The sequence below is a fragment of the Hippoglossus hippoglossus genome, chromosome 13 (genome assembly GCF_009819705.1).
Source record: "Hippoglossus hippoglossus isolate fHipHip1 chromosome 13, fHipHip1.pri, whole genome shotgun sequence".
NCBI classification, from domain to species: Eukaryota; Metazoa; Chordata; class Actinopteri; order Pleuronectiformes; family Pleuronectidae; genus Hippoglossus; species Hippoglossus hippoglossus.
This window is the reverse complement of record NC_047163.1, coordinates 12182791-12207930: the sequence shown is the minus strand read 5'-3', so window position 1 is coordinate 12207930 and position 25140 is coordinate 12182791. Positions and strand designations below refer to the sequence as shown.

The 25140-nt window shown below is 41.4% G+C and overlaps 2 protein-coding genes and 1 long non-coding RNA gene across 3 annotated transcripts; 1 reads left to right on the top strand and 2 right to left on the bottom strand.

Moving 5' to 3' along the window:
* Window positions 1–7333: 7333 nt before the first annotated feature.
* On the bottom strand, window positions 7334–19016 carry ppp2r1bb (protein phosphatase 2, regulatory subunit A, beta b). The gene is made up of 15 exons (XM_034604199.1): window positions 18802–19016; window positions 18059–18149; window positions 17773–17873; window positions 17101–17333; window positions 16773–16920; window positions 16504–16659; window positions 14991–15105; window positions 14781–14851; window positions 13203–13337; window positions 11792–11965; window positions 11553–11613; window positions 9967–10121; window positions 9646–9788; window positions 8974–9065; window positions 7334–8889 (listed from the first exon to the last, which is right to left on the bottom strand). The coding sequence occupies exons 1-15, from the start codon at window positions 18877–18879 to the stop codon at window positions 8873–8875; spliced, it is 1770 nt and encodes a 589-aa protein (XP_034460090.1). The 5' UTR covers window positions 18880–19016; the 3' UTR covers window positions 7334–8872.
* Window positions 19017–19782: 766 nt separating this feature from the next.
* LOC117773002 lies at window positions 19783–25094 on the bottom strand. The gene is made up of 3 exons (XR_004615865.1): window positions 24775–25094; window positions 22446–22450; window positions 19783–19794 (listed from the first exon to the last, which is right to left on the bottom strand). It is a non-coding gene; the product is annotated as an uncharacterized LOC117773002 (long non-coding RNA).
* Window positions 20044–23244, top strand: med29 (mediator complex subunit 29). Its single transcript, XM_034604665.1, has 4 exons — window positions 20044–20237; window positions 20386–20444; window positions 21905–21989; window positions 22716–23244. The coding sequence occupies exons 1-4, from the start codon at window positions 20070–20072 to the stop codon at window positions 22941–22943; spliced, it is 540 nt and encodes a 179-aa protein (XP_034460556.1). The 5' UTR covers window positions 20044–20069; the 3' UTR covers window positions 22944–23244.
* Window positions 25095–25140: the final 46 nt, after the last annotated feature.

Here is a 25140-nt window from a genome sequence, read left to right as displayed (position 1 = left end):
CACCTGTCAATATTTATCAAAGTACATGAAACTCAAACACCTTTTCTGACAGCAATGTGCAGCTGGGGTGAAGGGAAGGGGGCCTGTCCCAGGCCCTGCTCTGATTGGACGCGGCCTTCAAACAACCCATGTGAGAAGATTTGCAGCGTCTGTAAATACATTCAGAGCAAAATGTGCTGGTTGCAAATGAAAAGCGCTTGAAAACTTTGCGTGAGAGCAGAGGTCTGTGGCTGTAGTGTGGAAATGATCATGTAGAGAGAAGAGGTCAATCCAATCAGCCCACTCAGACAGAGAACAGCTAATCCCACGAATACACCACCAGAGGTAGGTTAGAGCGAGGGGGGAGGTCTCTCTGTTCATGGAAACCAGGGTCTCATTTCTTTTCCTGGGATCAGACCATGTGCTACGACACACTGTTGATACTGCTGAGCCAAACTGATAAGTCTGAAATGTGGGGCAGCTCACACTTTAAATAAAACTCTCCACATGAAACCGATCAGATTTCAGTCGACGTTCGCATGTTGCATCTGTTTCCTTTTACTGCAAAGCTAATTTGATGCTGCAAAAAAGAGCTGAGAGAGACGCTCAGCTTCAGAATGACACAACGCAAGATTCAGCAGGGGCTCCCCCTACAGGTGGGATGCGTAACTCGCTGTCGTAAAAGAGTTGTGGTACGAGCCTGACCACTCTGACCCTGATATCGAAATATTTGGCTAACTTGCCGACTAAATCTCTATAAAAATGGCTTCTGATGATAAACTAGTGAGCACAACACCAACACGAGGGAGAAAACCTAACAGCATCCTGAACTTCTGTAAAAATGTTGTCGGATATAATCTACGTGAACAAAAGTCAGAGCCTTCTCAGCATTTGTAACCTGTCCTAAACTAAGTTACACATTCATGCTCACACAGTTTTTGGAGTCTGGCAGTAAATATGCACATTCCCTGCACTCACCATACAAGCTAACAAGCTAACAAGCTAACACAGCAAGCAAGTAGCCGACGTATGGGGTTTTTCTGTCTTTTATTCAAGAGCCTGGTCTCTTAGTTTGAGGGCACTTTACGTTCCGATTTTTTAATGCTCTCACTCAAAACCCTGCTCTTGCACTCAAATAAACCGAAGTTGAGCTTATGTTTTTTGCAGTCCAGCTTGAGCTCCTCTCCTCGCGCTCACGCTGCTTCTGTGCGCATGTAAAATGTTTTTTCTCCGATTTCTTTCCTCTGCTCTTGATTTTTTTTTACAAAATTCCCTGACCAATAGAACGCCAGGTGTAGTAATGACAAATGAAATTGTTCAGCCCTCATTTTGGTACTTTGGCTGTTGGTACCATAATGTAAAAAAAGCCTCAAAATCCTTGATTTTGCCACAGCCATGTTGACCAGTGATCTATCTGCTGGACTCCTGCTCCATGAACGTATCGTATATTTGAGAGTGAGTGCAGAGTTTTTAGCAAGCACATGCACTTTCTCCGGAGAAAGTGCGAAGAATCTCAGGAGTTCAGTGCCTGTCTGACAGCAGCTTGGTGCCGTTCCAGGTGTCCAGGGGGCGCTGTGGCAATGAAAGACATGCCTTCCTCCCTATAATAAGTGTCTGTACCATCACAATGATTTTTAAGCTGATATTTTAAGATACAGAACTACATAATGTTGCTTTAAATCAGATTCCACCCAAGAAAAAAAAAAATCCTGCCTGCTCGAAGCCCGGATATGAAACAAACATAACCACAGCAGATGTAAGAGGGGATTTTGACACGCTTTAATCTTATATTTAGGGCCCGAGCACCTCCGGTGGGAGGCCCTATTGTATTTCGAAGGATTTGTATTGGCTTTTTCAGGGCCTAGACATGCTCAAATTGTTACCAAAGTTTGCAGGAAATTCAAAACCCCAAAAAGTAATTGTTTTCTGGAGTAATTTGAAATGGGCCTGGAAAAATGGCTCAACAGCGCCATCTAAGGAAAAGCCCCTCAGTTAGCTTTCACCGATCTTCACAAAAATCGTAGCCCAGGTGTATCATGACAAGACAAACAAAAAAGGTCAGAGGTGCAATTGGAAAAAAGCAACAGGAAGCCCGCCATTTTGACTTTAGTGGCCATATTGGCCATTTTCCACATTTTTACTTTGATGTACTTGTCCCAGGGCTTTCATCAGATCAACTTCATATGGAGATGCGTGTCATCACAACAAGATGGAGATGAAAACTACCTCAAAGATCGATTTTTCGTCACACGGTGTGACCATGGCGTCAAAGTTTGTTTACATGCCATCAAAACACGAGGTAATATTTTTAATATTAATATTCAATATTTTATTTTGATAACCAAATTTATTGAATGCCGAAAGGCACACCATTTTATGATATCACGTTTAATGCATTATTGCACAACACAGGCAAGGATCGACATCGCGTGACGGACGCAGGAAGTGAAGCGTTTATCCTTGCCGCAGTGCGCAAAACGCATGCAACGTGGAGACGTGCGCTTGGTCATTGATCGCTCTCTCCACTAACCGCAACAGGCTTCAAAATGCCTGTGCTCGGGCCCGTTAGTGCTACAACGTAGCCCTAGTTAGGGCCCGAGCACCGAACGCTGGGAGGCCCTATTGAAATTGTAAGGATTTGTCTTATTATTATTTCCCTTTTTGGGCTTTTTCAGGGCCTAGACATGCTCAAATTCCGACCAAAGTTTGCAGGAAATTCAAAACCCAATAAAGTAATTGTATTCTGGAGTAATTTGAAATGGGCGTGGCAAAATGGCTCAACAGCGCCACCTACGGAAAAGCCCCTCAGTTAGCTTTCACCGATCCTCACGAAAATGAGGACAGTTGTGTATCATAACCAGATGCACAAAAAAGTCTCTCAGTGCATTATGAAAAAGCTAACAGGAAGTCGACCATTTTGGATTTAGTGGTCAATTTCGCCATTTCCCACATTTTTACTTTGACGAACTTGTCCCAGGGCTTTCATCAGATCAACTGCAAATTGAGGTGAATGTCATCTCAACAAGATGGAGATATAATCTACCTTGAATTTCGTGTTTTCGTCACAGTGTTTTTGGACGAACAGACGGACGGATTTTCGTCCATCTGTCTGTCCGTATTTTTAATTTTTTTTTTGGACAGAGAGACGGACGGATTTTATTTTTGTAATTTATTTTCGTCCGTCTGTCTGTCCGTATTTTTTTTTTTTTTGGGACGGACGGACAGACAGATTTTTATTTTTTTATTTTTTTTCGTCCGTCTGTCTGTCCGTATTTTTTATTTTTTTTGGGACGGACAGACGGACGGATTTTCGTCCGTCTGTCTGTCCGTATTTTTTATTTTTTTGGGGACGGACAGACGGACGGATTTTCGTCCGTCTGTCTGTCCGTATTTTTTATTTTTTTGGGGACGGACAGACGGACGGATTTTTATTTTTTTATTTTTTTTCGTCCGTCTGTCTGTCCGTATTTTTATTTTTTTTTGGGACGGACAGACGGACGGATTTTCGTCCGCCTGTCTGTCCGAATTTTTTATTTTTTTGGGGCCGGACAGATGGACGGATTTTCGTCCGTCTGTCTGTCCGTATTTTTTATTTTTTTGGGACGGACAGACGGACGGATTTTTATTTTTTTATTTTTTTTCGTCCGTCTGTCTGTCCGAATTTTTAATTTTTTTGGGGACGGACAGACGGATTTTAATTTTTTTTTTTTTTTTCGTCCGTCTGTCTGTCCGTATTTTTTATTTTTTTTGGGACGGACAGACGGACAGATTTTCGTCCGTCTGTCTGTCCGTATTTTTTTTTTTTTTGGGGACGGACATACGGACGGATTTTATTTTTATTTTATTTTTTCGTCCGTCTGTCTGTCCGTATTGTAGCGTAGCCCTAGTTGTAAATTGGCAAATTTCCCTGAAACACTGCAGCGTTCTTCAACGTAAATGCAGTTATTTATAGTATGTGTTCTCAGGCACCGTCTGCTGTTGAGACCTCCAGCCGCCTGACTGTCACTGACACTCCTGGGGGGAAAGAGACAAGAGATAAGAAAGCTGATAGGAGGACAGACAGACGTAATCTTCTCCTCTCTTTGTCAGTTTTTCTTTTTTTCTTGGTAAAATATCACAATATCAGAGGCCCATTCTCTCATCAGGCCAAAGTATACTGTAATGACATCAATGGTTTCCATGGCAACGGAGGGAGGGTAGATGACAACATCCTACTGCGTCTTTTAGAGCAGGAGATCACAGCGCTGTTCCGGATGAGAGCCGCACACTCACACTCGCACACGCACACACACGCACACACCTATAAAAGACAAACTTTTGTGACAAGATGCACCTTTTCTGTGATATTTATTGTGTCACACACACACACACACACACACACACACACCAGAATGAAACCCCATTTACAAAAAGAAGCCCAGCAGTACAGGCTTTGAAGGAAGTGAGTCTGACGTAAATGCTGTAGCTCTGCATTGTGTGTGTGTGTGTGTGTGTGTGTTCTTTTGTGTGTGTGTTATTTTGTGAAATCAACTCTTCATCCACTGAAGGTTGCACTGTACTTATAGACCCGCTCCATTATTCAGCTCCAGCCCCTCATCTCTAAAACACACGCTGGCCAGCAGATGGACAGAGTCAGAAATCCCAGTTGACCCAGTAGTGCCTGGAAAAAGAACCAGCTCCTGCAGGCTCAGGGCTGGATGATACAGCCAGGAGGTCACACACACACACACACACACACACACACACACACACACACACACACACACACACACACACACACACACAAACAACCATCTTGAGGAATCTTAACATCAGCTCATCTTACAGTTTATAAACCATCACTGAGGAGGGGGGGGGCTGAGGGTGAAATAAAGAAAGCGAGTGGGCCTTCTCTTCTCCGTCACTGATGTTTGTCATTTGTCACCCTGAGAGCGTCTGACCTCACCGTGTGTGTGTGTGCGTGCCATGCTGTGTGGGTGTGTGGGTGGGTGGGTGGGGGGGGGGGCTTTGCTTGACTCCTTTCATTATAAATGACACAGTCCTGGGAGGCAGCTGCATTGACGTCAGGGCTCTCAGCGCCGTCAAGGGCTCTGGCTGCTGAACGAGCCCCCCCCCCCAACCACCCAAATAACAGGATCTAAATAGAAAGAAATAAGGTTTGTGCTGTTTTCTCACTGCCTCGTGAACTCGCGCGGATTTAGGAAGTGGATCCTCGAGTAATCCCGTTTAAATAAAGCTTTTCTTGGTTGTAGGAACGTTGGAGTTTCTGTTTAGATCTCCAGCTTTTAAAATGTGGCTCTTTTTTTATCGTCTTGCACGTGAGGAAAAGTCCAAACTGTTCTGGTCCCGACGGTTCCACCTCCTCCTGTTTCACACCCTGCCTCGGAGCTGCTAAAGCCCAAATAGCTCTGCTGAGGTCCCTCAGTGGCAGAATATGCTGACACGCAGCGGCAACACCTTCCCGTGCATCCCAGTATACGTGCATAATGTGCTCGAAGCCGCGAGCTGCACCGTCCAAAGGGCTGGGCGGAGGATTGGGAGAGCGCCTTGGCCCAGAGGAGGGCTGAGGGGAGATTTGAGGAGATTAAAAAGAGGAAGGTTGAGATTCTCATAAAGATCTCTGCCATGTGATTTACGGCCCTAATCCTCGCTGCTAAATTGCTCATTTGGGAATTAACCAAAACTAGAGTGCTTAAAAGACCGGCTGCATGTTGCACACACACAAAAAGAACAACTAAGTATAGCAGTGTTGAGTTGATACTGTGACCTTGGGAACTTGGGCCAAGGTGATACAGCTGTAAACGCGTTTCTCATGCATTCCAACAACACTTAACAAATATCCACCCTGGACCCAGCCCTCCTCTTGCAGCGCTCCTCTGTTCTCCGCAGCAGTAGCAGTCAGGGTGAGGGGCAGGTGTCAGCTGCAGATCCTGCCCCCGCTCCGCACGCTTCCCCCGCGGCCAAAACAACCCGCAGCACCCGCACTTTCATCTCGGCAGCCGCTTCCTACCAGGTCAGAGCTGACCAAACACGACACCAGGAACATGTGGGATTCATCCGAGCCCTGCTTTGTGTACTTGAGCGTATTGTTACAAAGCACACAAAGAGAATTACACATCCATGGACGTCAGGTTTCACATCGCTCAGTCCCAGAGGACGTTGTTAGGCCTTTTTCTGATACTGAATAACTTCACAGCACTCAAGGGTCCAAAGAGACAGAATTCTATAGGTCTTCTTGCATCGGAGTAAACACCATGTTTTCTGAAGACACACCGTCCCCGTGGTGAAGCTCAGGGTTCCATCGTCCTGCTGTGGGAGCGCCTCGCTGCAGCAGGTCCTGGAAGCCCTGAGGAGACTGAGGAGAACAGAGAACCCCTCCTGGAGAACACGACTGTGACCGGGTGGATTTGTTTTCCAGCAACAAACACGAAGAGAAGGCTTCACAGGAAAGACTCAAAACTGGGTCACGTCCAGACATCAAGACGATGCCGAGTCTCTGACAGAATCTTACAGTGCAGCTCGGCCCACATGGAGCAGTTTCTACAAATCTTTTGTGTTTTATTTTTCAAACTCATCTGCTGTTACTGATCATACTTCAACTTCTTTTGGCAGAACCATAGGAACCTTCAACTTATTCATTTGACACTTCAGTGAACATACAGGAACTTCAATTTCTGTTACTAGCTGTATTTTGACTTGTTTCAGCATTTAAACATTTTCGAGTGTTTTCTACTACAAAATGTTCAACAGCAGGTTCCTCAGATAATTTACTCTTGACAAGTTGTACGTTTGCGTGTATTTTTTATACATTTTTCAACTTAACCATAACTTTTGGTGTTTGTTGACTATACAGATGTTAGTATGATTTGGCCTTGTCCCCTATAGATTCTGCAACTTAACGTAAAGACCAGAATACAAATAAGTGTGCCTAAATATGCCTTTATTATTGTCAAGATCCATTTCTTATTCTGAGAAATAGGTGACAATGTTAAAACACACTGTCACAATACCAGAGGAAAACTTCTTTGACCCGTTTCATCCTTTTACAACGGACAAGGTCAGAAACATGGCCTCCCTGAGGAAGATAAAGTTCTGTAAATTATCCTGTAACAATGTGATTCAATTTCACTTTGATATTACAGAAATTTTCTGTCAAAAACTGATTTTATCAAATTTACAGTGAAGTGTTTCACTGTGTATTTCAATGACAACTCAATCTGATTCATTATGGATTCTAATAAAGTGGCTGTTTAATGGGATTGTTTCCTGTTGCAGCAAATTGGCCATTACAGTAACAAGAGGCCTTCATGTGCTTAAGCAGTAACTAATTATAAAAGCAGGCTGCACACGTTCCGTTGAGTTACTTTATTCAGATCAAGATACAGTAGTACAGCAGCCCAACTGTGGAGAGAATTCAAAATAAAAGCAGTCTTTGCGATACAGGACAATCAACGATCAAAGTTTATTCAATAACAAAATGTAGGGGGGAGGAGTTCAGGGAAAAGACAGTTTATTTTGTCAACCCAGGCGATAGATTTATTCAACCCACCCATAACCACCCCAGGACCCATCCCATATTAAAACATAACGCAGCCTTACGTACACATGCTCCATGTCCCCGATCCCCCTTTGAAAGCATGCGCTCATTCTCCACCGTGTAGAGATTTGTAAGCTACGTCCTTGGTGTTCTCTGATCTGATGCTTTTAAATCTCACGTACAGTGGAGGACTTGGCCTGGACTGCAGGGAGGCTCCAGGACACAGTGCCACGCTTTCTTTAATCCCACGGCCCCGAAAGCTGTGGTCAATTTAAGTTTTACCATTCCATTAACGTCAGAGGGATTAATTGTCCCTCACAGACAAGAACGTGGTCTTGTTTTTTTGTTTACAGGACAAGTGAAAACTGTTTACCCACGCATACTAAAAGAAGACACCACTGCTTTTTAAAGTAATTGACACAAAGATTTAAGAGCGATGCCGGAACCTATTGCAGAAAAAGCACGACTACGACTTTCCACCCGTGCACATCAACGAAATCACTGAGGAGGAGGAGGAGGGATAATTATAAGCAACACTTTCCGACCGAGCTGGTCCCTGTTACACTGGGCCGAGGTAATTCATGTGTCTGACCGATTCAATCTGTGTTGCTGTAGAGAACAAACAGTGCAGAGGGGCAGAGAGTTCGGCGAGGACATTATTTCAGATTGATTAGTACATGCAATCATTGAGAGTTCATCAGATTACATGCAGTAATGGATGCTCCCATTATTTTTTTTGCCAAAGCTTTGTACATAACAATCTTGCGTGACATTTAGGAGACAACAGGTTTTAGTCTGGCGGTAGAAAAATCAACTAGTCCTGCAGAGAGCGTTCAGTCAGGACTCTGGGAGAATCCGAGGGCTGATTCCTAAACAAGCAGTTTGTTTCTCAAACTCCCTTTTTTTTGTCTTAGTTAGCGTCTAGCACTGGGAGGAAAGCGCAGCAGCACGGCCCTGGGTGCTGGCCGGCGAACATGGACATGTGGTGCGCTGCAGTGACTGTGGCTTAAGGACAACAGTGGCCGAAGATGGAAAAGGGGTAGGAATGTGAGAGGGGTTGTGGTTAGCGATGCCTAGCTAGTACAGTAGCACATTGGTCAGCATGCACCACTCATTTTCATCATACGCTGCCTTGTTAAAGCACCCATTTACAGCAAAGAAGAAGGTTAACGAAGAAGCCTGTGCTACGCCTGGACGTGGACGACCATTGGACAGTAAAAAAAAAAAAAAAGGAAAAGAAATTGTTAACAGCTTTTCTATACATTTATCAGTTGTTCCTGAACATCAATAAATATCTTGTAAAAGTGTCTGCGTTGTTGTTTCGGGTGGTTGTCTGGTTTCGCCACGTTGGGTTGGTTATGCTAGGACCAGAACTGCGGGAAAAAAATAATACGTTGTCATGTCAGATATGATTCATGGTATTTACAGTTTGTAAACAATGATAGAAGAATTCTTACCACTGATAGCTTCCTGGGCAAAGTACTTGACATCCATGTCTGTGTCTGTGGCCAGCTTCTCCAGCACTGGCTTCACCTCCGTCTGAAGGGCACTTGGGGACAAAGATGGAGGAAGAGAAAAATTGAACAAAATGTCCTCTTCACTGTCTACAATTACGATCAATATTGAGATCAATTATTCATTCAGTGTAGGGGTCAAACATTTTTTATGCAGTTTTGTATTTAAATTTACAGATGGTAATGATGCAAAAGTTAGCAAGTGCAGCGGAGACTTTAAAAATATGCAACCTATACATCCAACCCACCACCATCGGCCCTCTCGTCAAAACTACAACCCCAACTACATTTATTTTTTTTTACCCGAATTCAGAAGCAAAATATAAAATCTAAGCATCAAATCTAAACAAAAAAAAAGGTCTACTTGAACTAACATGACAGCTCTGCAAAAGTGGAGCCAAAACATCTCTACCGCCCCCTGCTGGCTGGCTGTGAGTGTATAAATCGCTTCACGTCAGTGTTGAATTTGATGAGGATACATTTAAAACAATACCACAGCCCATCATGTTCATTTAACTGCGGGAAGCCAAAGTCGCGATCAAGATAATTATTCAATAAATTTTATAGTCCTCGTGTGAGGTCAAAAAACATGATGCTGATATTACACAAACATACTTGCTGTCAAGGACGGGCCCAATCTTCTGAAGGGACTTTGCCACATTGAAGCGAACGTTGGCAACCTGGTCGTTGGACATCTTGAGCACCACTGGCAACATCTGCTTAGTGGTGATGTCCTGGCCACAAGCCTCTGACAGAGCCTGAAACCCCACACAGGCAGGTTAGTGAACGACAGTTAGCTTTTACAAAAGGGAACTGAAGTAGTTTCAGGCAGAAAGTATATTTAGAAAATGTGTCATGCTATCGGAACATTAAACCCTTAAAAATAACTTTAAGGAACCAACTGTGAGAGCGAGCTGATGACGCTGTTTGACTCACATTGATGCAGAACAGAGTGGTCATCCTGTGGAGGTAATTGGGGTCGTTGGCCATGCCCAGCACTTTGGGTACGATGGTGTTCTGAGCCCATTCAGCTCCAAACTTCTCCACCAGCTTCATTAGATTACAGGTGGCCGCCTCACGGATGGCATACACTGGAAAATCACAGTGACAACAATCAACATCTAAAATTGGCAAAGCAGTGACATACATGCTGTTTACTAATACATCTAAGCAATACAAATAAATATATTAAACTTATGGTGTACGACATTTACGATGGTGGACAAAGAGGCTGAGGGGGAAAGATTTGGGGTTCATTTCTTTAGTTTAGTCTTTCTTTGAATAGCTTATGTAAGGGTGGCACAGCCTTAACCCCAACAACACTCAGCAACACACACAGAAACACAAACACACAGAAACACACACTGACAGAAACTCGCACCAGCAGCATTCCAATGATGTAACCCAGCTGGTCCTTTGTCCTCAATAGCGAGTGCATTTCTCTAATTGGAAAACAATGTGATGAGAACACTACACACAATGGGTGCAAACTGGATGTTAAAGACAATGTTGAAGATGACAGAATGGAGCAGGGTGTGTTTTGTAGCTCGACAGCTCTTTCAGCATTTGAAAAAGGATTTGGAGTCTTGTCTCACAAAACAGTTCTGGCTGGACAGAAGACCTTAAATCGAGAATAAATGCACAGAATAACTTGCAGGGTGTTGCCTTCACGAATCAAGTTAAACTTGGTGAAGTAATGATGTGAAGGCACTATGACAGAATTGAACAGAGCAGTTTAACTATCACGCTGTGACACAAATCCAGACTGTGGTGACAAATTCTGACGACAACTTGTCAAAATCATTGTACTACAGGAAGTCGTATTTCACCTTAATCTGGCCCCACTCACAGCTACACAGTACTGTATACTAAGACCTGTTCACATCCTTCTAGCATGTATGTGACGGCAGAGATCCGCAGATTGCCACATCTCAGCCCCCTATTTTCTCACTCCCACCGCCTCTGCTGATCAATCTCTTCCCTTCTACGTCTGCTTTTCTTTGTTCTGGTAATAACACAGTATCAGAGTGGTGATAGAAGACCCCACTGTTAACTGGCTGCTCTCGTGTGAGCAAGAGCTGCGATGTTCTAATACGACCTTCCTTAAGTGTGTAATGGAAAATGAGGAAACGTAACAGGAGTTGAATGTGAGATCCTTCCAGAAAGGGCTTGTGCATCATTAAGGTGTTAGAAGCTGCTGCAGGGCACCAAGAGCCAAAATGAATAAAAAAAAGAGGACAAGTGGGACATAGGGAATAGTATGGTTGCCGAGGAAGTTGTTCTGGGCAGTTATTGGTTTGTGGAGCATGAAAAGAGCATAAATGAAGCTCTAAAATAAGGATAATATTTTTAAACTGTTTAGAATTCAGGTACATTCCCAAAATAGCTGCTAACATAAGTGTTTGTTTAAATTTAAAAAACAAAACAATTCTGACGTGACATAGAGACGCACCTAATAAGTTCAATTTGTTAGTGTCTGAACTAAGACTTTGGGAAACTTGACAATATTAATAATTCCTTACCATGATCAATGAGCCAGGCCATACAAAGGGTGTTGAGCTTCTCATCAAAGAACTCCACTCCCTGAGGAAACAAGCACACTGTAATTGGAGAGATTTCCTGGACGTCTACAGGCCTGATAAACCTCCGTTAGTCTGCATTGCGAAAAGAATTCTAGGGTGTTTGCATGGCCCTAATTAGAAGGCCCTTTAAAACACATTTTATACGAGTTTCGGCTGTCTACCTATACTCCATGACTCACCAGTTGTCCTGCCAACAGGGGCATGTACTCTATGATGGCGAGGCGGACCCTCCACTTCGCATCCTCTGCCAGCTCCACTATGGCCGGCAGCAGTGACTGGGAGAGCTGACGGATGCCAATCACTTCGTTCACACAGTCGAGATTAGAGATGATGTTGAGACGCACCTCGGGGCACTGCGACAAAAAAAGAGAAGAGGAAAAAGTTAAGATTACGGCAGCACGACTCCATCACTGAGAAAAACATTTATCTCAAAACTTTAATCCAAAGTTACGTTTTTTTATGCTTTATAGGAAATAACTTAAGCATTGTTTTTTTTACTGTGTACAAAATTTACATTTCATGGCTCCAGCCACTCAACCATAACCTCTACGCAGTTTTGTCTAGAAAAATGAAACCCTGGTTTGTATCCGGATGCCTTACATGGAGATCTGCTTTAGTTTTAATTAAGACAGGATATTAACTGGAACAGCTAAACAAGCCTTTTAATCCACATAATCCAAAAAAACAGAGGAAGCAGCCCTAAACTACAAAATGATTTGATAAGTCAGGTTTATAAACCAGGTGGGAGGAGAGCAGCAGCCAGAAAAAGGCAGTGTGACAACGTGAAATCTTTAGGCTCTTGTATAAATGACATGCTCTCTATCGAGCTTCAGAGAACACCGTCCTCTGACAGATTAACCTTGAATTACTGAAATTTGCAAGTCAAAGCTGAAGTGTCAGTTTGGACTGTAATCTCATTAGACTCTTCTGGTCTGGCATTTGTGTTGTGAGGAAATTGGGTCAGTTTTTAATAGGACGAAGAAGCAAATGACAGCCTCAAGCCTTCAAAAACATCTATATACCTTTGTGTCTAACCTGCCAATCTCATGTCTGGTGAATCAATGTCATGGAAAACATACTCATTGGACAAGAAGTAACAGGGCCACTGTTGTACTAGATAAAAACTGAAATGCAATGCAGACAGACTGATGACAGGATGAATCTAATTTCAGTACGAGACCATTCTTTGTGCAACGGGACCAGCTGAAACCGCAGCCTTGCTCAACCCAATATAACCAGTGATTACCTTCAATTACCTCTGTGCATACAAATCAATGAGGCAAGTAATCACTTATAGTTTTGCAGCATCCAGCTGTTAGTTATGATTCCCTCTCAAATCAGCTTTTCACTTCTAATTGTATGGGCTCCGTCTGGTTGCCAACAGTGTGCATCATACTGCTAGACAAAGTGGCTTTACCTGGAGAAGATATGCTGATCACTAAAGGAGTTGGTCAAAGTCAGATGCTTCAGAGGAAGCTTTTTCTGTGAATGTTACCAAACCAGATACTGTCCAGAGAGTTTTTAAAGCCAGATGTGTAAAATATAAAAGAGAAAACAGGGTCCATGAAGTCAAGTGTGCATTTCCTTTACCTCGTCCTTGAGCTGAGCCAGGAAGAGAGGCAGTAAGTGCTCTATTGTGTTGTCCTTGCCCAGGATGGTTGAAAGGCCCATAATGACTGAGGCCAGGGCTGACTTCACATGCTGGTTGGTGTCTGAAACGAGCTCCTGGTCAGAGACGGGGCACACAGGAGACAGAGATCAGCACAAACAAATAGTTAAGACTGAAGGTACGTAAACAAACATCAGGAACACTGCTATACCTCCTATTCACAACACTGTACAGAGAGAGAGGCTATAATTGACTAGTGTTTAAATACACAGCAAAGTGGACTTAATACTAGTGCAGACAAATAGTCATTGCAGTTAACTACTGTATGTGGAATAACTTCAGATATGATGTAGACAGAAACAGAGATATTGCATCATGTAAATAAAGGACAGACATTTCTCAATACTCTAATGTTCAAACATAACTGATCACAACAATATCACACAGAAGCTTTTCTTAGAAACTCTGCAAATATTAACTGATAGTAGCAATGTTGAAGATGTTATCACGAGTCATGTATATTATTACATGTTACTAGTGATAATTTTATTGCTTTCTATGGTTGTGTGACTGTGTTTCTGCTTGTACAGTGTTTACATTATAAGCAAAACGACGCTGTGACATTGATCTGAACCTTTTTAACAAACAAGATTCTATAGATCGGGTAATGTGTTTCTGCGATTACCATGAATTACATTTTCTTTTACTAGCAATGATGTAAGAATTTTGATATCAGAAGCTCCTCATATAAACTTATTGTTAAACAAAATACAGCAGTGCCACCTGCTGTTCAGCATCTGAACAACATAGTCACAGGCTTAACCACGGTCTCTTGCAAACACCCCAAAAATTATGCCCCCTGAATAGCCATTTATGTTTAGGGTTACAATAGTGGGTCTTTGGTTATCTAACGGTATACTGTTTGTATCTAAATAACTTTTATGAAGTTGAAAAAAAAAAAAACTTAAAAACCTTTAATAAATTCAACTTTACATGTGCTCCCTGGTTAAATGTTGAATGGAAATATAATCAAAGCCTGAATTTTAGAATTTTGAGCCCAATACAGTCCCAACAAAACTTTCAATGCTTCAAATATGTTTTCATTATTGTTATTTCCTCAAACTCTCGTCATCTATCCTTTCCTGAAACTCTTTGATTAATCGCCAATCCATGTTCCCTCTTGGTTTATGAGGATAACCCTTGTTCATAACTAAAGTCAATGTACACATTATTTTGTTAAACAGAATATATATATAAAAAAAGGTAAAAAAAAGAAAACATTTGACCACTTCTGTTGTATGTTCTCTTTTTCCACCATAATTTAAATATCTGTAATTTTTGTTTTAATGGCCAGCGATAAAAAACACACACGGTTGTTAAAAGAAAAAGAAACTGCTTTCATTTAAGTGGATGTCACATGTCTATATCAATGATTTGGGGTAGATTATAAAAAGATAAGCCTCTGGTTCTTTTCCATGTTTAGTAACTCATACAAGAATCTAATTGTTACACTAAGAGAAACACCAGAGAGAATTTTGGCTGTTAGAAGTTTTTTTTACCTTGACACAGGGCAGAATGTGAGTCATGATGATTTGCTCACGGCTGTCCTCTGGGAGGTTTTCGCAGAATTCTAACCAAAAGTAAAAAGAGGACACGGTCAATAAAACACAAAACACACTGGACAAGAAGCTCAACAGCTCATTCAATGTAACTAATGAATATTCATCCCCTTCAGACATTAGGGCTTTGGTAAATTTAAGTGTACTGACCTTTGACTTTGTTGGCTGCAGCAGCGCGAACCTCAGCTTCACAGTCCTTCAGGAGATTCTGGAAGGCCGGGACCAGATCGTTCTTGGTGATCTCCGGTCCCACTGCTTTCTGGAGCTAAGTTCAGAAAATGTGGTGTGGAAAATAATCAACAGAAGAAGACATTTTGGGAGTTATAGCTCTGAATCAACAATAAAAGGTGGCAATGAAATACTAAATAGGAGACATTACTATGATGACTGAAACGTCTGTATTAACTGAAATACTGAAAGTTCTTAACGGGGTGGTCATCGATAAAAAAATCCTACTGAATGAAAAGTTTATATCAAATCAATCAAATTTGGAAGTCTGGCTCTGACCATTGTAATGCTTTGATGCACAGAAAACTTGCAATTATCCCACTTACAACTTCAAATGCTAGTCCTGAATGCATCATAACAGCCTGGTTAACAAACTTGGTAAGAGAACCCAGTTAAAGAGGCACTACTCCGAGATTAGTTGGACAACTGTATCATTAAGACAATGCAGAGTTGTTTTCTTTATGCCATCTTACAGCAGCGAGATTTTAGTCTGGTTCCAATGTTTATTCTGGAAGCATGGAGACTATGTTCCTTTTCCCCTCCTATAAGCTAAAGAGATGAAAACAACTCACTTATTATGAGTCACATTCACTAACCCTATTCAAATACCATAACCCAGTCATTATTTGTGTCAGCGAGATACTTTGCTAGGTTTGACCTGTTGTCAAACAGTGCACAGTCGACAAGAGCTTGTTTTGTCATCATGAAAGCTAAACACAGATGACACGCACACTACCCCTGCAGGGACTGTAAACCGGGCAGCTAATCACACACTGCTGCAAGTCGATGAAACTCAGAGAATACATGTTATTAAACACTGTCAAATGTGATATTGTGGTCCCTTTAGTAACAGTTTACTATGTAACACTATGCTGAGCACAGCATTAATTTAACTGCGTCATCCTCATTAGAGTTAAGGAGCACTTTTTGAAAAATTAAAACCCATAGTCTGATGAGTTTCATTAACTATTTCACCTCATTAAATTCACTTCAGATACAGACTGAGACATGTCTGCCAGTGAAATTAGTAAGCTTAACTCTATCAAATGTGAAGACAACTGGTTGTAGATCCAAATGTACACCCAATTGCTACAAAGCGGATATTCAAAATAAGTCTTAATAGATAAAAATATACCTTGTGATTATTTTTGATCTCAGGACATACACCTCATTCACGAATCGTATTGAAGCACACGTTTATGAACCAGCATTGTATTGTACTTTGCCCTCATCGTCCTGGTAAGCAGTATATGCCCACACATTAAAAACATAATGACCTCTGAATCCTGCCATTAAACTTTGTTTTCAATTTGCAGGGGGACAAATTTTGGAGCTAAATGAAATAGAAAAACTGTGAGGGCCGGTTAAATAGGACTTGCTGCTCAGCTCTAACAGCAAGAAAGTAAGGCAAAAAGGAAATAAGTCAGCTACTTACTTCAGAGAACTTGTCAGCCACCATGTAGCGAACCCTCCAGGACTTATCCTCCGCAGCCTGGCGCAGCGTTGGCATGACCAACGTCTCCAGGTCCTCCTGGGGCAGCAGAGTGGCGATGCTCACACATGCTTCCACTGCAAGCAGGCGCACAGAGTCCTAATGCAAAAAAGAAATGGGATCAGTTTGGTCACATCTGGTTTAAAAAGGGACAGTAAAGCCCATAGTGCAACAACAGACAAGAATCTATGGTGGAAATAAAGTGTTCGTACCTGCTCGTCAGAGGCCAGAGCAGTGAAGAGGGAAATAATGTCGCTTTTTACATAATCAAGCTCGAGGACTTTGGCAAACTCCCCCAGTTTAGATGCTGCAGCACGACGCACCATAGGAGTGTCATCTGAACACAAGGTGCGGAAATGCCTAGAGAAAAACCACAGACATTTTTATCAGACAAATTGTTTGGAGGAAACAAAACTTACTGCAGAACCAAACCAGGTTAGAGATAAATATAATATGCAATAATTTATTTTAGGCAAATATGAAGTAGACAGTATATAAAATATATCTTAAAATGTGTTATTTTGTTAGGAGGCCACTTACTGACGAATCTCAGCCTTGACAGAGCTGGAGACACGAGGATAACACACACTAAACAGGCCACAAGCAGATGTACGAGAAGTGAACCAGTCACCACTGGCCAGCCGCTTCACCAAAGGCTCAAAATGGACCTCCAGGTCAACTGGAGAGTGCTCCTGAGAGATCTTGCGCAGTGACTCCACAGCTTTGTCTCTTACTACCGTTTCTTCCACTGTAGCTAGACTCTCCAGAGGAGGCTGCAAGAGAATAGAAGATGGTTTTAGGTTACATAGGGACACAATTCTTTAAATACTCACACATACATGATGATATGGCCATGTCTATATAGCTTTGAACACCTAAATATTTATCTTGTGTTGGTTGAGTTACAGTATTTTGTGTTTGTATAATTGAGGTTAGCATAATTATCCATTTATAGGAACAAAATATGAGGATTAACTAAAACCCAAATAAAAAAATGTGTGTTACTGTGGACCTCACAGGTCATCAAACGTAACAATCAGCTAAAAGCTGTGTCCTTGCAATAAATAAATTAAATCAATGGAATAAACTTGGCACTGTGCTGTCAACATGGACTTCTCAAAGGACTAGAAAAATGTGCCGTTTCTGCCTAAAAGCAGGTATTTAAGCATATATTGACAAACTCTCCAGGGAGGTAGATGCCACTTAACTTACCAGGAGACAGTGGACATACTCGGGCCCTCCCACCAACATAGTGAAATTGCCAAGCTGCTCAGCCAAGGCCAGCAGAACTTCATCTTCATCATAGATGGTATCTAAGGGATGACAGAATGTAGATTCAATTATGAAAATGCAACACCGTGGCTATCTGCCATTGCAACACCTTGGACTGCTATAAAATATATTGTTTTAAAACGTACCCCCCCCCTCTCTTTATGACAATTACACTCAGCATGTGACAGTCATCAGTGTTTGTGGGTAAGATGATCGACTTTATTACCTGTGAGGAAGGGAAGGAGTTCAGTGCGAGTCCTCTCGACTCCAAGCGCCAGAGCAATAGTGGACAGCTTCTTAATGCTGTTCAGTCGTAACTGTAAACAAAGCAGGAATTACGTTAACTACGGTTTAGCACATTTGGCATCCAGAGTGAGAGAATCAATGCGGCTCGTCGCACTCTGCCGACCCAGGTAGAAATGACTGGAAGGCACTTCTGTTGCCATCTTGGCCGCGATCCACATATCCGACAAAAGTAGCTAGCTAAAATCAAACAGCGCTTCGAATGGAGATTACTGTTTAGAGCTTATGCAGAATACGAGCTTTAAATCAGGTGACAATGATCAAACAGGCTTAGAACAGTGAAATCGACCCGCTGCGGCCTTGAACGCATTGTTATTGTGATTGCTAACTTTGGCGCTGAGCTGGCTACAGGCAGTGCGTAAACGCTAGCGGCTAAACCAATGACCCGGTTGTCTTAGCTAACTCAATTCATTAGATTTCACTTATTTAAAGGCACCGACCGAATAAAACATGTAAGAAACGATACTATGGATTAACGACGCACATCGTGAATGAGCTACACTTGTGAGCCAGGGTGCGCCCGGCAGAACATTTCTTCAAGGCCTTGGCGGTTCAGGGTAGCTAGCTTATTTGCTAGCAAGCAGCCAGACCTGGGAAATACGTCAAAATGGCTTCATTTCGCCGTCAAACACAAATAGCAACTTCAGCTGTAACCAGCGTTCCTACCTGAACATCCTCGTTCCGCAGTTCATCGATGAGAACAGCGATGGGGTAGAGGGAGTCGTCTCCATCAGCTCCTGCCATTTTGGATTCTGCTGCAGTTTCCGAATGGCGCTGCTGTGCTGAGCTACGGGGTTTCTGCCAGAGAACAGCGGCTGCAGGGAACCTCCCTCCTCCGCTGCTGCCTTCACGGACCCTCCGACATCCGCCACTCAACAGACCGCGACACATTTACACATGAAACTACACAAATAAATACAGATGGAGATGAAACGTACTCAGACAGTTCAGTGATATAAGAACATCTGAAAGGTGTAAATTAATCTGTGAAAACCATTATTATTATAATTATTATTGTTGTTTTTATTAGTATTATACTTGTGCTGTAGTTGATGGGACCAATATGTATTTTATTTTATCACCATATACATATATATAAACTGGAATATTTTTGATAGATAATCAGTATCTTATCATATAATTATTTGACAGAAATTCACCTTCAGGATAAAGAAAATTGTCTACGCTTTGAGAGTAGTGTGCGCAAACCAATTTTGACTTTCAAGAACTTCATTTATATAACAACAAACATGATCTTACAATTATTTCTGTGTGTTACTGATTCATTATGTATAAAATGTTTAGACTCTTTCTTCTTTGCTTCTTTTCTATATTCAGTAACTTTCTTTTTTGTGTGTATATATACTGTTCTTGCATAGGAGTGGCCCTCAGGTGGCCATGCGCTGAGTCACAAGCTCTGCCTTATATAACTGAATTTCAGTTCTACTTGTGGACAAAACAACTCAGATTCTATTTTAAGAATTAAAATGTATGATCAAGCTGAGGGTTGGCACAGTAACATTTTTCCTCCAGACAGTGGAGCCAGCACTAATTGACTTGCTTAAGGACATGGATCATTATGGGGCATCGGTGACTCATCGTTAATGTTATTTTACAAAATATAGAAAAAATGTAATAGAATACAAATATGAATTAAAGCTGGAGGTAAAATTAAAAAAAAGTAAAACAAGGTAGAATTGGGCTGAAGAAAAAAGCTGCATTGTATTTACAAAGGAAATTAACACAAAAATAAAATCACATATTATATTCATATTTATAACAACAACAATAGTAAAAATGTTTTAAAAAAATAAATAATAGTCATAATAATAATAATAAACGCCGTGTCGTTCAAGGAATACTTTTATTTTGAAAAATGGCGCACCGAGTGTTTTCTTCTTCTTCTTCCGGCGCTTGACTGGGTCTCAGTCAAGATGGCGTCCCAGCAGCAGCAGCAGCCCGGAGGACCGATGTCTCAGCCCGGGCTACAACAACAAGCCGCTCTGCAACAACAACAGCAGCAACAACTGAGTCAACAGCAGGACTTCGACCCGGTCCACAGGTTTAAGATGCTCATTCCACAGCTGAAGGAGAGTCTGCAGGTAACTGAGCTACACACACACACACACACAATGAGATGTGTGGACACTGTAGTTTCAGTCGCTCTGTCAACTACATCACTGTAGTTTCACAAATACATAAAAGAAAATCTGCATTTTCAACATATTGACACGTTGCTTTCATTTCCAGAATGTGATGAAGATCGCGTCCCTGAATCTGGCTCATAACACATCAATAGACAACGGCATGTGAGTAACTTTACACAGTGTCCTGCTTCAGGGTTCACTGAGAAGTTGAGTGAGTTAATCCTGAGGTAAGGGAAACTGTGGATTATGATCGATCAGTGATCAATGTCAGGGCAGAGACATCTTCATCCTCAGCTCAGATTCAAATCTATACTCTTTAAAACACTGGGTCTGTGTGAGCATGACAGGTCGTCATCAAGTCCCCCTGCTCTGAAACATCTACTCTACATTAACACAAGATCTATGCAACGCTTTCGACACATAACACTGATCTATGAATAATCACTTCTCATGGTGGGATTGTTGTTTCAACTACATGTTGAAATATAGTCTTAACATGTTTAAAATATGTAAAACAGACATCTGTGCACTCAGTTTTAAACAAAACACATATCAGCTGTAAATCACCCAAATCGTGAGTCTGTCTCAGGGTCAGACTACAAAGTTACAATCAGATCTATAAACGTATCTAGGCTATTATCCGTTTGATGATTTTTTCATTATCTGCTGCTGCCAGCATCACTCACTCCCCACCAGGTCACATCTGAATCCAACTACTATACACAACCTATTTATCCTCCATGAAGGAAAGTCTGTTAAATAATGTGGACAACACTGGATAAAACCTCATGGTGTTAGTAGCTCAGTGAGACGCAGCTGCTGTTTTGTTTTTGTTTAACATAAATGTGCATTGACCATAGATTGTATATGAAGATGAACGACATGTCTTCACTTCCTCCCGTAATACAAACATGAAGCCAGAATATCCCGGATACAGATGTCACCAATCTTGTGCTTTTGAATCTTTAGTAACCAGTCAGAGTCTGTTCAGTTTTAATCGTGGTGAGGAGAGGCAGTATCGAGGTCTTGCCAACATATTAACCGGCCAATAGCGAGTCAGTCTCAGCCCGTCAATCATGATGTTCCACCCTGTTTCTACAGCATCGACCAACAAATTAAAACCAAACTTATCGGAAAAATGAACAGTTGGACAAACATGGTTGTGATAAGACCTACCTGAAATGACAGAAACCATCTTTGAGAAAAATGTGTCCAGCGTGTAGTTTTATTTTTTAATTTGGTCCATGTCCCATCCTTTAACAGAGGAGGTGAAATTCACCTATACTGCAGCCAGCCACCAGGTGGCGATCAAGACACTTAGGCTTTCTCATCTTTCTTACTCCTCTGGGTTATAATGGAAGCTCTGCTCTTTATTTACTGGTTGCCATGGTAAGTCGTAGTACCACAGATCTATTGACGATGGCTTTTCCCCCCTTTTACCCCACATGTGCTTAACGATGGAACTGACTCTGATCAGCTGTTCTAGTTTTACCATTTTAGGTTTCATCTACTCAGAATTCAGTGTAAGACTTAGAGTTTCTTAAACCTGTTTCCTGAAACAGATCTCTGAAGAAAGGATGTTTCAGAATTTTTAACACGTCTGTTGTTTCTTTATGTTTCAGTAAAAGCAGCGACACCTCTGTTCAGCGCTTTGACAAAAGCCTCGAGGAGTTTTATGCCCTCTGCGATCAACTGGAGCTGTGTTTGGTGAGACGTTAGACAGACAGAGGACTTAATGAAACCCAGTGGAAAATAAAATGTTACAGCAGCCACTTCACATTAATCACAAAAACAGCAGAAACACAATCTGAGACTGAATTATGTACAATAATTAAAATGTTTAAATAAATAAAGACCAAACATAACTAGTGTGCAATATGTGCTACATACACACTTTACAATGATAGTAACAGACTGCATTACACTTTATTAGATTAGTGTAAGTTGAAACACATGCACGAACATTTTAAAGAAATTGTTGTGGAAGTAGAACATAAAGTTGACATTAAGGACTTTTCCTAATTCATTTGCTTATTGAATTTTGTATTCATTCAGTTATAGTTATTTTCTGTACACAATTAAAACCTTTCTTCCTGCCAAATCCAGCTTTAAAGAAATATTGAACTTGCTGTATGTCTAACCACCTGTGTTTATTCCTTTTACAAAGTCTAAAACTTTTAAATGAACACACGATGAATCTAGACTTTCTATAAGTGGATGAGTGTTAATGAATGCAGAGAAGTAGATGATCATATAACACTGTCAAAAGCATCAAGATGAGGCTTTGAAAGAGGGAAGCAGTCATTTTTACAAAATAAAACATTCCCACATTCAACAAACAAACGTTATCAGACACTCAGATCTGTGCAGCACACATCCCACCCACTGCTCCTACAACTCAAATAAAACTCAGATCTTCTCTCCTCTGTGCAGCGGCTGGCTTACGAGTGCCTTTCCCAGAGCATCGACAGCGCCAAACATTCACCCAACCTGGTCCCAACAGCCACCAAGCCGGACACGGTGCAGACGGAGTCCATGTCCTACGCCCAGTACCTCGGCATGATCAAGTCTCAGATCTCCTGCGCCAAAGATATCCACAACGCTCTGCTGGAGTGTTCCAAGAAGATCGCAGGGAAGGGACAGGCTCAGGGAATCATGTGAACTCGGACTGACAATTCCCACTCGTTCTGCAGCCGCTGACTTTTTGTTTTTTGTTTTTGAGAAAGACAATGGATTTCGTATTCTGGGCTGTTCCATACACAGATCTCATTGTTGAAGACGCAGTTTAATTCTCCCCAATTTCTTCTGTCTAAAAATAATTTATGTTTTTTTGTCAACTCTGTGTAAATATTCCTGATGAAGTCATGTCTTGAGATGACCAGCAGGTGGTGGCAGAGGTGAACCTTTATGGTCTTTTGTAGATTATTTGTACTGAACATTAAAAAATTTCTACAGATGCTGATTATTTTTTCTCACTATCTACAAAGGAAGAATTGTTTAAAAAATGTAATATTTAACTCATGAAGAAGGTGTAATGTTAAAATATCCATAACAGCAAGTATAGTATAAGTTACTTTAAGTAAATTGAAAAGCAAATTATTACTTTTACTCAAATAACAAATCTATTTTCAACTAAATAATAAACGTCTCTACTTTGATGTACTTGGAGTATTAAAAGTAAAAGTACTTGCAGAGTGTAGCCTATTCCCTAATGCAACTATATACTACATCATTATAGCTGAGTAGTGGGACCACAGTTTAATACCCTGAGACGTTTATTCTAATCTTATCTTCCATGTTACATAAACGTACCAAAGAGGCAGGAAACACAACACTAATCACACCTTGTCCCTTGTGCTTTGTGTTCCTGGACTGAATTAAGACGCAGCTCAAACCCGATGCCATGTTCAGCCATATGTTTGTCAGAGGCTCCTCGATTCCCTCCGATCATATGTTGAAGCCGAGGGATTAATGAAGTCTGATACAGGAGCACGTGAGAGGGGAACATGTTGGGCTCGCAGCTGTGTAACATCTCAGACCAATCTGAGCTACTGACAAGTGCTTAGAGCCAAAAATACTACCCTGGGTTACTGACAGGCACCACAACGCGGGCTCACACTCTCATGACCCTCTAGACCCACATTATCATACAGAGTTGTCGAGTAGCAGTTATTCCGTTTATTTATTTATTTTTAGTCTTATTTTCTCCAGTTCTTCCTTTTCAGTGAATATCAACCTGAACCAAAAACCCGGTTTGGTGCTGATTAAAAACAAAACACCAGATTAATCTTAGTGTTTTCACATTTTTTAATACCAGACGATAGTCTGTGTTGACACAGGACTTTGGTTTGAAAACCTTGAAAACAAATATACAAGAACAAAGCTTGAATTATTGAAAATAATCCAGATGTTGCTACGCTGCACAGTTCATCAGATGAAAAAGTAGAGAAACCAAAGTAACAATATATAAAAAGGGAAGAGTATTATTTTTCTTTTTACAAAGATTACAGCAGATAAAATACATCTATTGAGAACATCAGGTACTAGACAATATAATTACGAAAAGACAATTGAGACATTGTCTAAGTGCATTAGTGGATTTCAAAAACTTGATATATTACTAATTTTGTGTCTTGTTTCAGTATGAAAATGACAGAATGTGAGAAACAGATGACCTCATCAGATTATCTCACCTACAGCAAGTTATATTCATCTGATCCACAATGATAATTATACATTGCTGTTTGACTGTTTATGTCTAATGGTATAAACGGTGCCCATGGCCTCACATTTATGATCTTATGAGTCTATTAAAATGTGTTTCAACATCATTAGAACCACAGAAATACTAATGAGCCTTTTACTTGTTGGCAACACACTATGTCACAGGTATTTCACGTTCCTATCAACTATTCTCCAAAGCCTATTATAGGACTTTAGATCATTTTTAGTACCTCACCAAACTCCTTTGGCTATTTTTATGAATTTAAACTCAAGTGTGAAAGGTGCTAAGGCTGGAAATATTAAAAGAGACATATTATGCTCATCTTTTTTCTTTGGGTTATTACTTATAAAGGTTTACAGGCTGTTTAGAATGTTCAGAAACCCCATCGCCTTCCTCGTACTGTCCATTGCTGCAGCTTCTCTTTTCAGCAAACGCCCGGTAAAGCCCAGTCGGCTCTGATTGGCCAGCTCGGTCACCTTATTGTGATAAGTCAACTGCTTCCAGCGCATGTAGGAAAAGTCGTCCCCTGCTCTCGTTTTACCTGGCTTTGTTAGGGGGCGTGCCAGACAAGCTGCTAGCCATGCATTATGCCAATGGGGGACATTGTGATGTCATGTCAGGGAGGTATCGGTG